This window comes from Notechis scutatus, chromosome 8 (genome assembly GCF_049901735.1).
Source record: "Notechis scutatus isolate UNSWTSFEM ecotype Mainland chromosome 8, rNotScu1.2, whole genome shotgun sequence".
Taxonomy (NCBI): domain Eukaryota; kingdom Metazoa; phylum Chordata; class Lepidosauria; order Squamata; family Elapidae; genus Notechis; species Notechis scutatus.
In genome coordinates, this window is record NC_142016.1 from 11,310,976 (window position 1) to 11,324,496 (window position 13,521).

General features: G+C 35.8%; 1 protein-coding gene and 1 long non-coding RNA gene across 2 annotated transcripts in view; one reads left to right on the plus strand and one right to left on the minus strand.

Annotated features, from left to right (window-relative positions):
• The window catches only part of ZNF683 (zinc finger protein 683), a 15,716-nt gene continuing 2,195 nt past the window's right edge, over positions 1 to 13,521 (plus strand). The window contains exons 1-5 of the mRNA XM_026676048.2: positions 1 to 141; positions 7,739 to 7,934; positions 9,465 to 9,584; positions 9,986 to 10,238; positions 11,986 to 12,911. Of these exons, the coding sequence (XP_026531833.1) occupies positions 116 to 141; positions 7,739 to 7,934; positions 9,465 to 9,584; positions 9,986 to 10,238; positions 11,986 to 12,911 (1,521 nt within the window). The 5' untranslated portion in view covers positions 1 to 115. The remainder of the gene's footprint in view (positions 142 to 7,738; positions 7,935 to 9,464; positions 9,585 to 9,985; positions 10,239 to 11,985; positions 12,912 to 13,521) is intronic.
• LOC148129888 (uncharacterized) overlaps positions 11,738 to 13,521 on the minus strand; it is a 17,134-nt gene continuing 15,350 nt past the window's right edge. Inside the window, exon 5 of the long non-coding RNA XR_015750445.1 lies at positions 11,738 to 12,830. This is a non-coding gene — a long non-coding RNA (uncharacterized LOC148129888). The remainder of the gene's footprint in view (positions 12,831 to 13,521) is intronic.

Genomic DNA, 13,521 nt, shown 5'->3' on the forward strand with positions numbered 1-13,521 from the left:
GTGAGAACCAAAGAATAAAGGACACTTCCTGTGAATTCAGACTGAATCATTCATGTCGTGCATAAAAGATATCAAGGTGGATTCCCTTTTGCTCACCCAAAACCGACTTTAATAGATGATGGAACAGCAACCCAAACTAAGGTAGGTTTTCTTTGTCCAGCCAACTCTGTGGAAGCCAAAATTCTTTTTTATGTTTTTTGCTGGACTATTTAGCAACGTTCTATTGCTCTTTGTTTTCTATTCATCTATATATATATATTCACATATACTATGCTTGATGAATTTCTCCTTGTCTTGGCCATTGGTTGTCATTTCTTCGGGGTGAAATTTGGAAAGGCATGATGGTACGGCATAAATTACTATAAGTGTTTTTAGATCTATAATCTGAGCTCATGATAATGTTACAGTAATATAACATAATACAATAAATATACTATAATATACTCTTCTTATAGATATTTTTACTGCGGAGCTTTTTTATAGAAAGTTGTAATTTACAAATCCTTTTTACTTAAAAAAAAGAAATTCTAAGAGAGAAAAGAAAGATGAAACAATAAAAACACAACTACAAGCAAATAAGAAACCAGTTAAAGGAGGCAGAAATGGGAGAACTGAAATAAAACTAGTCAATAAATTGCTTTTAAACAATATTTAGCATAACAATACCATCTATTTTATCAGCTTTAAGAATCTGTAGTGCAGTTTTTTTGTTTCTCTTCAGCATCCTAGTTACAAAGTTACTTTTCAAAGGAGGTAATGCATGATATACTAAACCATAAACTGACCACATGAGCTAATTCATATGTTAGGCTAAAATGGAATTGGCACATACTACTGCTCAGTATGTTGGTACAAGTTGTGTTTTTTGGTCAGGCAGGTATTCTTGTTAACAAGAAACTATCATTAGAAGTTTTGGTGGACATGAACAAAAGTGTCCAAATGTTTGTTTTAAAAGGAAAATTATTATAAAGAACAAATTACAAAAATGGCTAGCATAAATGTTGCACTGGAAAAAATGGAAAGAATGACAAAAATATATTGTGTTCATTAAAAAAATTACCTGCAAGGAAATAAGAATACAAAGAGGAGTTTGCAGCATGAATGCTTTAGTCATGCTGAACTACCCGTCATGTTCATGAGCTTTCAGGAAAACTGCATAGAAAATAAATTTTGAGTATCAGCGGGTGGAAGAAGGCTAGGGAATACTGCATCCAGAAAACCAAGTAAGTGACTCAGAGGAAAACATGAAAATATATTTTGCAGAGATGGATGCAGTTATTGCTAATTACCATAATGGTTTTATTTTCCCTTTCATTTAATCATGTCTGATTTTGGAGACTGTCTTGACAAGTCCCTGACATTTTCTTGCCAAGATTTTTCAGAAGTAGTTTGCCACTGTCTCCTTCCTTGGGCTAAGAGAGAAGGACTGCATATTACACTAGGTGGGGGGAATAATTTTTAGAAAAATAGTGGATTCACACATTATACAAAACCAGGATTCCTTCATTAAAACATAACTGGCGCAGTTTACACGATAAGCTAAGTCAAATCATTGGCCGTAGTTGTTCAATACTGAACCATAAACTAGTCAGATCACATTTTAAAGGGGGGGAGGAAATGTAATTGCATATTACTATCCTCATATCAATGGAAATTAGCTGTTATTTTGAAAAGATCTAATGAAAGTTGCACATCATAGTAGAATAAGTATGCTTAGCCATATCACAAACATTTACAATGCTATAATTAATAAATCAAATCATTATTAGTAGGCATGCAACAATCTAGAAGCAGCATTTACTTTTATCAAACACTATGGTTAAGGAATACTCTGAACCCTAGACTGCTGCTATGTAACTCTCTGGGCAATGTGTTTGGCCAATGTGTTTTGAGATTATTTTCGGACTTGTTAAAACTAGATGTATTTCTGCTAAACACCAAAATAAGAAAACTAGTTATCATTTTGACTTTTAGGGGTAGGACATTTGTAGGGAAATTATCCCAGACTACACATTTACTTAGTACATTTCATTTATTTCATTATACAGTACTGTATTTTATTTATTAAATTCATGTGCTGCCCATCTCATAGTTTGAAACAACTCATACGTACTAAAAAACAAAACAATAAATGTCTCTGGAAGGCTTGAAACAAAGTAAAAATGTTATTTGCATTGCAATTTTTTTTAACTTGATTTCAATGGACTATAAACAGTAGAAAAATTGCAGTGAGAAAAGAGAGAGATTATTTTCTTTAGTTCATATATTTTCTTCATCTTGTTCCGACCTCCTGAGTGAGACAAGCTTAAATCATCCTTAGCTACAACTGATTAAAACAGTCTTTTTTCTCTTATTCTGAAACCATCCAAGAACATCCTCCTCTGGCCTGTAAAATTATTAGATTTTCTCACCCATTAGCTAGAGGGAAGCCAGAGGACTGAAAGAACTAGGAATTTGCAACAGAACAGGAAAGTAATTGGAAATGGAGACAACCAATTTTATGACAGTATATTTTTCTGCCACATCAAGAATGGATTGGATGGAAAGCATGACAACTCCGTAATGGGGAAAAGGTTTCAGACTCTTGAGGGGTTCTCACCATGAGGAAGGGCAGTGGGTGAAATATTTTAATGAGAAAACCAAAATGTCTTCCTCAATAATGAGCATCTTTGGTAAACTGCAATGCTCAGGGGCCGCATTGATAAAAAACAAAAACAAAACTGAAATGAGTAAAGCATTCCGAATTAGAATGATAAAATGCAAAGGAAAAAGGACAAGCTGGCCACACTTTAAAAAGTAGCCACATGCAAGGAGAGATTTCATATATAGATTGGGGAAGCTTTAGGAAATCTATCACACAGTCATCAAGCTGCTTCTTGCAAGAAAAAAAGGCTAGAAATTTATACCAATTTATCCAAAAGAAAGTTTCCTAGAACTCATAGGGGATTATTTTTAAGAATTAAGCATACAGCTGTGCAGAGAAGTGAAAATTCTCTGGGTTCAAATACTGCCTATCCAAGATCTACGAAGGTAATTTTAAAATGGTATAGATCATATGTAAAGGACTTTGCTTGCAATGCATTAAATGTCAGTATTTTTATTCTAGGAAAATGTGACACACATCAAACCATTCAGCAATGAAATTTCTGTTAAATTTTTCCTGTGTGCTCAATCTCTTGTACGCTGTTCTTCTCTTTCCCCCCCACAATCACGCATGTGTATACGTACACAGACACACAATCATTTACTGGAACTGTGATGTATTTATTTAGTTGTTGACATGTTTTCTTTTGGATTTCTAATTTTTTTGTTTCATTTTACCCATTTTTGATGAAAGTACTGGAGGTGTTAGCTTCCACATAGTCAAAAGGAATCTATCTTTGCTGACATCGTTAATGTGGAAGGAAATTACGATGCATACATAACTTTTTGGATAAAAGCACAGCTTTATGGATACCAATTTTACCAGCTGTTTAGCAGCTCCCACATCAAAGAAACTATTCTTTCATGGGTGGTTTTACTGGTTTGACCTTTCTCTTTTGGAGGCATCATACATCAATGATTTCTAGGTAATTCTGTGTCAATAGTGAAACATAATGATTGGGCTCATTGGAATACGTTTAGGAAGATTTATATTCAAATTATTGTTTAGCCATGAAGCTCATTTAGTAACCTTGGGTTAGTCATTATATGTTGGTCTATCCTACCTTATAAAGTGGATCTTAACCTAAAATAAGTTTGTGAAGTTTTAGAACAACATTCTCAACTGAAGTGAGTTGGGATGGCAAATCCTGAAAATTCTCATGCAGTAAGAATTATAAGGGTTAATGTTCCAACAGATCTCAGACTGGAAAATTCTATTTGGGGCACTACTACTACTTTAAGCTTCTTTTGAATGAAATTACTGGACACTTAATAATTTGTCATTAGGCCCGTGAGGTGCTTCAAATTCAAATCTGAAAGAGTGCTTTGGAGTGTGCAGGAATTCAAACATAGCACCTGCTTAAAACACTTCAGTTCAAGCATTAACGTAGTAGCAGATCCTTAAAGCAGCAGTTCTAGGAAAAGACTTTATTAAGGAAAATTGAGAGCTTGTATGCCCTTGGGGGACTTATGAAACATGAACATTCTGTGTCAAACAAGCACATCAAGTGATGCACTTGAGTCATACAAAGGACATGGCCTCTGCCTACTGAAATTCCTTCTACTCCTGTATTTCATAATCTTTTGGACTTTTAAGACACATATCCTCCAAACCCTCTATTGGAACCTGCTTGATTAGGTAAAACCTTGATTTATAAACATTTGCCTAAACTTGTGTAATCCTTCATCAGATAATATCCATACAAAATTCTGACATAATATCAGAATCGTACTGATGAAAAGAGCCCAGGGAAAATATTTCTCTTCATTCCAGGAAGAATACTATAAATAAAGGTGAAATGCAGGGAATAAAAGGCATCCTTTTATTTATTGCAGGGAATGTAATAGCAAGTAAGAACACAGATTAAATCACAGAATACAATGATGAACATACTCTCATTATAAATGAGAATGCAATTAACTGAGTGGATAACATACTATTTGCCTTTTATAAGAACAGAGTCTAGCTATTATAGACAGTGTTGAACTCCAACTCCAGTAAGTCTCAACCAGAAAGTCATTTAAGCATTCAGTATTTGCAAATACAGTATTTGCAAAACACCAGATAAGTGGGATTGAAATATGAATTCAGCTGGTAATTTAATGGCTGTCTTCAGATAATGTTAACTGAGCCATAGCTTATCAATTAGGACAATTATCTTGGTCTTGTAACAGAAAAATGGTAAATTACCTACATACCATTTGTAAATTACCTACATACCATTTGTGGATCTAAAGAATAATAATACCTATTATTATTACAATGTCAGTATATGAAAAACAAAGATGAAAGATTGTATCATAAACCTGCTGTGGTGGTCTCAGTGTTTATCACACTAGATACCATACACACAAGAAAAAATATTGGATGGCCCTTAGAAAATATGTGCATTGATAAAATATCCATCTGTCAATTACAAAAAGTCATACTGCTTGGATTTGCACATATACCTGTGGTGGGATTCAATTTTTTTTTACTACCAGTTCTGAGGGTGTGGCTTAGTGGGCATGGCAGGGGAAGGATACTGTAAAATCTCCATTCCCTCCCCACTCCTGGGGAAAGGTTACTGCAAAATCCTATTCCCTCCCACCCCACTAACCTGCTTTCCAGCTCTGTTCTCCTGTGCAGGGCAACAAAAGAAAACCCAGCCGATCATCTGGGACTTGGGAGGCAGAGAGTAGATGGGAGCAGCGCCAGTCAGAGGTGGCATTTGCCGGTTCTCCGAACTACTCAAAATTTCCTCTCCCAGTTCTCCAGAACTGGTCACAACCTGCTGAATACCACCTCTGACATATACGATGTCAGTACATTATGACATCCTTAGCAGAATATTAACCCTTTTGTGAGTTTCAGTTCACAATATTGTGTAATGGGAGCCAATTGAGTTTAATTAAAATAGATTAGAATTTCAGTCTTTTTTTTTTTTTAAAGATGCTACTTGCAGATACATGAGTATTTGTAGATACCTGCTCCTAGGCTGGAATTAAAAACAAAATGGAAATAGAGCTGAGAGAAGGTTGGAATTAGGGTATGTAGTTCAACCAGTGAGTGTCAAGACAAATTGGTATTTAGGTTCAGCTGAGAATCCCAGTCAGTTTTCAAAGGCAGTTCCAAGAATCCATCATAGTAATCCAGCCAGTAGAATTGATCCAATATGTTTTTGTTTTGTAGCAGAACAACACATGGGCAAATCTACTCACCCAATTCTCAGAAGTTATTCTGGCACTCTTTTTTTAAAAAGGTTTTTCCCTTGATCCCAACAACATTGCTTATAATGTCATCATGGCACCAGCCTGTATGTCTCCATGAAAACATTACAACACAAAATCTAATTCATGACAATGTTTCCCACTTAGGATAATCCCTAAAGCAGAAGATAGAAACTAGCCCACCATCTCTTTCAGTTTGTTCCTGCTTATTTTTGTTGCTGAATTAAATACAAGGTAGTGGCAGGATTTTCAATTTAGCAATATACATTGTGGTTTTGAGTTTCCAGTAAACATTAATCCATTATAGCCCTCTATATCTCCATTATCCGGGCAATTATGCAGATTAATTAATATTATTTCAATTATCAAAGGGATGATTTATGAAAAGGAGAATGTTTTAATTACAAAAAGTTAATAAATGCCAATTGTTTTAATTCTTAAATTTCCCTTAATCATAACATGATAAAAGTTATCAAGCAATTAAGAACACATATGTTTGTGCATAACTATATAAATTAAAATTTCAGTGTAGATGTATATTTTAACAGGACTGTATAGTATTGATAGAAAGCAAGAAATTAACACTTTAATCCCAGAAAGTCATATATTGTCATCCCGAAAGCACTCTCAGTATATTACTAATGAACAAAAGTGACCATTGTTATCCATAAGAAAAGAGACCAAGGAAGCATTTATCAATACACCAATATATTCCATATCATGATATCATTTAGATACACCTTCCCAATGTACATGTAACAAAACAAGCAAAGGCAGCCTATTACTGAAATAGGATAGGACTTGGAGAAAAAACAGGACCAAGTTCAATGCAGATATATTGCATCTAAACATAGCAGGGTTGGTTTACCACATTTTAGAGGAAACCAGGGGTCACCAACCTTTTGGACCTCAGGGACCACCAAACTCATAATTTTAAATCCCGGGAACCACTAATATGAATTCAAATTTCTTAACAACCGGTTCTCTGTGTGTGGCCTAATTTGTGGGTGTGGCTTGGTGGTCATGTGACTGGTTGGGCATGGCTTGTATGTAAATATTATAAATATTTATGTAAATATTGAATTTTTTATTAAAAAAGCAACTTTTACCCAAAATCAGGCAAAGCAGGCAGGCAGATTGAGTTGCTCACAGAAACACAGATTCATTCAGAGATCTATCTTTCTGCCATCGGCTACCTGCACTGAATAATAGAAGCTTCAGTCCTAAGGAATGTCCTAAAGAAGATCTAAAGATTAGGTCCAACAATTTCTTGCTTTCTAGCTAATCTAAATCCCGCACAGCAGAACAGCTGATGGTCGGGGAGAAAAATAGCAACTTAGCAGGCAAGTTTGCCAGGTAAGGAGTGGGCAGGGAGGGTTCCAGCGGGCCATGTGTGGGTGGCGCAACCTTGTGTTCCTGCACAGCCTGGATTTGAGGGGTGCTCTGTGGGTCACATTTCTCTTTGGCCCACCAAAATTTTCTTGCAGCCCACCGGTTGGCGACCACTGGTATAAACAATCATGTAAAGGGGGAATCATTGAATCTAAAATCTTCTGCATCATCAGAAAGAGCAATATAAATTTTGGAAGATAGCATCCTTACTTCTTATTTTCTATTTTCTTTTCTCTCCTTTCAAATGCTCTCCTTTTGATTTTCTCACTCTGAGGTTTATATCCCTTCCTCGTTATGCCCATTCTAACTGGGGTTAAAAAACAAACATTGGTAATTGATTCTGATATGTTATTTTTCCAATCTTTAACATAATAATTTGAACCAATATTGATGAACAAAATATAAACTAGACACATGATGAAAGTATTGTTATTGAGTTATTCCAAGGATTCAACTAGGTGTACTTTTACTCTTCCCACAAATGTTGTTCCAGATTCTGTTCTCCATATGGTAGCTGGACTGAGAGAAGAATGGAGGAGGCAATTAGGATCCCTTGGAGGGAATTTGCTTTTCAGGAGCAATGCACCTATATTGCGAAGGACCAGTTTTATGGGCCACACTCCATCCATCCCCCAGCTCAAGTTTCTTTACCTGTCAATCTGGACTTCAAGCATGACAGCAACAACAAGGTACTTCCAATATTCTCTTTCCCCAAAGTCCATTTAATTCATTGATTCCATTGGTTTGACTGTGCAAAATTACACATTCTCATTCTCCTTTAACTACTATTGATACATTTTCCCCCACCTAGACAACTCCCAGATCACACAACACAACCTCTCTAATCTGCACTGCTGTTAGCTATTATCATTTTTCGTTTCTTTATAACCAATAAATAACTGTTGATAACACTTTCATTAAAAGTAATTTGAAAGCCAATGCTTTCCCATCCTTCCCACAGCTCTGAATGGCTACAGGTTTAGCACAAATCCACAACATTAATAGGAAATCCTTAGTCTTGGAACTCTCTAGTAAATTAACCAGCTCTCCTTTAATATCTAGGTTCCTCTTTGTTATGCAGATACTTTTTTCACTGATACCACCTAAGTGTGTTTCAATAAAGGAGGACTCCTAATAGCATAGTTATGGCAAGCCTGTAGGGTAGTTAAGAAGAAGCAGGAACATTAATTTATTCCCACCAAACTATATGAGAAGGAAGCTGGTATTTGTGTGTGTGTGAATAAACAAACAAACAAACAAATAAATTCTGGCCTGGTTTCACATATTCTAGATGCATATTAAACAAATGTTATGCTAGAAGTGAGGAAACCCAGCCACTGATTCACCCTCAGCCGAACCTATCTGTGCTCTTAAGTGAAGAGTAGACATTCATTAAAAAAAAATCTTTGTTTTCCAGGTATTTCTTAGGGCCAGAATACTTGTTTGCTCCTTTATTCTCAAAAGCAATATGTAAAGTTTATACAGCTTTACAATTGGAATCTTCATAAAAGAAATCAAACCACAAACATTTATTAGAATGACTATTATAGAAACATTACAACGATGTCTGCTAATCAGAATTCTCCACAGCCACCTTTTCCTCATTGCAGAATTTTAGCAGATTTTCATAACTTCAATTAAAAGAAGAAACAGTATGTCTGCAAGGAATCCAGCAAGGATGCAGAGGTCCAACCCATGTCCATGTGAGCTCAGATTACCTTTCATAAAAACCATGAGTGTATTTAATATCCATGTGCATGCGTATGTTTGCACACATACAAGCATAGAGGAAAATCTTGCTGTTGGTCTTGACTGCCTGTAACTTCACACATATATATATATACATACAATTCACTTCCTATATATATAAAACAGGCTTGACAATGCCAGTGCTGCCCCCTAGCTGGAAGTTAATGGGTGAGGGAGAAGTTCCCTGAGGATGGGCTCCAGCATGAGTCCAAAAGCTCTGAAAACTAAACCTCTGGTCCTGGTGACCGACCCAGATTGGACCCTGCAATATTATCCTGGGACATATATATTTATTTGCCCTCATTTGTGAGAACTTTACCGATTTGTACTTACATCACCGCTTCAAAAAGCTGCAATCAGAATATGCTATCTCAAAGTGCTTTTCTGTATTGCCAAATAATGTACAAGGAAGACTATGAAAAGATGAAGCAAACCTTCACTATGCTGACCAACTCAATTTTTTTTTTCAGATAAAAGCTGTGATCAGCAAAGAGTACATTCCTGAATGTACATACTTTGGTCCACTGATTGGGAAAATCTACACCAGAGAAAATATTCCCAACCATGTGGACCAGAAACACTTTTGGAGGGTAAGTATTGATCATTGGAAAATCGTTCTTCTTCGGGCCAGGTAAAATAACGATAGGATTTAACATACAATGCTCTGCCCAATAAATAGTTATCCAGAAATAAGTTATTCTTCTATAACAAGAGGTTATATCATGTGAATTGACAAAGTTACGTGTCTTTCTTTAAACAATGTTATGACTGGACCACAAATTCATTATATCATGCAAATTTGAGTTTCATAAGTGGCCAGGATCCATAAAAATCTTGGCTGATGTTGTGAAACACTGACTTCCAAGCACAGCATTTAACGAACAGTATCTGCAACAAGTATTCCATTATGTCAGGTTCCAATTTAAAAAAAGAATGTTTGAAGAAAGATTTCCTAATACGTCACTCATTCTCTGTTTTCTTTCTTGCTCAGGTTTTTTCTGCAGAAGGAAAACTTCACCACTTTGTTGATGTGAGTGACTCTTTTTTCAGTAACTGGATGTGCTATGTGAATCCAGCTCCCACCTATCGTGCTCCAAACCTGATGGCCTTCCAACACAACCTGAAGATCTTTTTCTATACTGTAACTCCCATCTTAGCAGGAATGGAACTTTTGGTTTGTCCTACCCATGAGGAATCCAGGCACTTACTGTATTTGTATCCAAGGGAACTTACATCTGAGCCAGGTGAGAATGTTATAACACTGCGTGAATCTGTTCTTGCCAATAACTTGAAGAACAAGAATTCTGGCAAAAACAGCCTTGTTCCCCACCCATTAGGCAGTCCATTTGCAATCAAATTGAGAAGGAAGATCTACCTTTCTTACATACTGAGACAAACAAACATTCTACTGTTCAAGATGGATGGGATAGGAAACCTGTGCATCTCCAAAGACTGATGAACCACAACTCAGCAATCCATTAATATTGCCAATAATGTAGAAAACAAGAGATCCAGTCCAGCAACATACGAAAAGCTACAGAATGTGAGCCCTGCTCTATGAGAAAATCTACACTACCTGTGGATTTATTACAGTTCCTAGAATTATCTGGGAAGAACCCATATAAATTTATAATACTGGTATCTTGTTTATAATTACAGCTATAATTACAACTTAACTCATAATTAATTATATAGATAATTTAATTGGAATTAATTACAGCCAGCCAGTCTGATATGGTTAAAGTGTCAGGGCAGACGAAACTGGGAGACTGTGAGTTCTAGTCCTACCTTAGGCACAAAGCCAGTTGAGTGGCCTTGGGCCAATCACTTTCTTTTAGCTCTAGGAAGGAGGGAAGCCACTTCTGAAAAACCTTGCCAAGAAAAGTTGTCAAGCAGTATTTGAGAATTGGACACAACTGAATGAAGAAGAAAAAAACTTAATTGTAGTATCTACCAGCTATGTGTAGTGGAGCCCTGATTATATTTTCTTGCTTTCAAATCACCTTTGGTTAGATGATTTCCACTGAAGAAGGGATATTCCTTAATGCTTCCATGATAGTGTCTTTTTTCTTAAATTTGACTTTGTTTTTTTCCCTCTGAGTCCCAAACTTTCACTTTATGCAGTTGCAGACTTAGAACCCTGTAATACTAAAAACAGAAGCTATTTTAAAGATAATTGTGGATGGAGTACTTTCAAGTATTGTTGGATTCAAATTCCCATAAGCTTCAGCCTACATGGCTATGGTGGTGGAAACTGTAGTTGCCAACATCTAGAAAGTCATTGTAACCATTAATTTTAAAAGAATAAAGTACCAAATATGTGTTCAGTTTTTCAGTACAGGATTTAATCTGCTTCTTGTACTAGGTTAATCAAAGGTAACAGAAACACTTAGAAACTGAACATTACTAGTATACATGCTTCATTTATAGATAAAGTACTCTTTTTTTCTGAAATGTTGAATGCTTAGTAATATAGATATGTGTATTGTATATATGTTTAATATTTTAAATAGGTAGTTAAGAGGAAACGATTGCTTGTATTCTTTGTTTCCTTCACAGGTATTGTTTTTTTATTTGTGCCTGTGTTATATTACAGTATACTATTCTGTGTAGATCACATTCATTTTACTAATTTATATAGTCATAGGCTTGTGTTTGGTGTCTACCTTCTTCTTAAAATAAAATGCATCCCAGCAAGAGACATTGGACAAAGAGAAGAAAATAGAATGAACAAATTAGAAGAAATAAGTATTTCCTATAATCACTACAGTTGTTTTCCCTAGAAGAAACGATAATCAAAGCTAACTTATTCTATATTATTTGCTATTTACTAAAAAAGAAAATAAAGGGGCAGCTGTCTTTTTCTCCTTTTAATAGTTTTAAAAATTTTGAAGAATGCTTCACAACATCTCTAGGACAGATAAGAGATAGAGATCTGATTATCAGTCAAAGTGAGACTAGTAAAAAGTAACTTTGATTCTTCCTTTACAGAATGTCTAAACTTGAAAAATCTTCCAACAGAACCTTCATTTGAGGTGGCTTCTTATTCACTGCAGATTAACTCCAAAGATAACAAAAACTGTACAGTTATCGCAATAAAAGACAAAAGGGAAGATGAAGAAGAAAATGTTGAACAGGATGTGCTATCAAGGAAGATAACAGGCCACAAAAACACAAAACCTATGACAGATGTCTTTCACAGAGTTGAAAAACAGCCTATGAAGCTTAAGAATTCCTGCACAGAATCCAAGTTTAAATTTGCAGAAGTGATGCTTGGTCTCCCAGGAGAGAGAAATATGGGACGAGAAAATCAATATCACCATGGATTTAGTCCATGCAACTCAATGACTTCACCACAGATGGAACATAATATTTGCAACAAGTATTCATCCTGTTCAGAATATCACTATATGGGCAAAATGCCCAATGCCTATTGTCGTATCTCCAGCACCACGACTGCCCATTATCCCAAATCTATGATGGTTTCTCATGATCTCAGCTTCCCACCAGGTCTATCACTAACGAATTCAACGAAAATTAAATCTCAAAGTTTGTCTTCCCAGGATATCATGAAGAAATCTCTATATCATAATGTCTATCTTCCCATCTTGACTCAAGTACAATACAATGCTAAATCTCCAAATCTGTTCTCTTTTTATGCTGGAACATTTTCACTTCTAGGCTGTAATTATGAGAATCCAACCCTTTTTCATGACTTCAAAGGTCAACAGTTGAAAGCTGCTTCTCCAATTTTGTATCAGCATGAGCCTGTGAATCTCAGTACTCCCAAAAACTATTCCTCAATGTCCAAGGAAGGCAACAAGTCCAAGTCATACCTGTTGAACAGGAAGAATGGCAAAATTAGATATGAGTGCAATGTCTGTGCTAAAAACTTTGGACAGCTTTCCAATCTGAAGGTATATCCAAACCAGTATGTTAGTGACTGGATGGAATGATTGTGAGCGATTCCACACTGCAGCCTAAATTGTTTGTCTCTCATACTACTCCTGGATGTTTCTTAACTTAATTTCAGACATTCCAGTCTAGATTAGTGAATTGGCAACTGGGCTGGGCTGAAGCTCCATTCAGAATACAAATTTTACAAGATTGATTGAGTTTTTGTCCTTCCCACCCCTACAGGAAAGTTAAGTTTTGCTGGCTATTTCCTGTGTGGACTGATCTCTGTGCTTGCCTTTTTTTTCAGTAACTGTTCCTTCTTAATTCCATCTTGCCCAGATGTCTCCACACATACTATTCTCACGTGTCCTTTATCACTAATACAGATCCTTTTCTTCACAATGGAAATGAGTCAAGCAGAAAGTATGGATCTGCCCCATGACATCCACAAAAGTTTAGATAACAAGGTGTTGTTTGCACCATGGTGAATATTGCAAACCTCATATATTGCCACCATTGTGTAGGTTATGCAAGAGGCCTTGCCCTACAAATCATTGGCTATTAGGTTCTTAGTTATTCTTTCTATTTTTAGTCCATTTAAGAAGCAGGTATTTCTTCATCCAACCAATA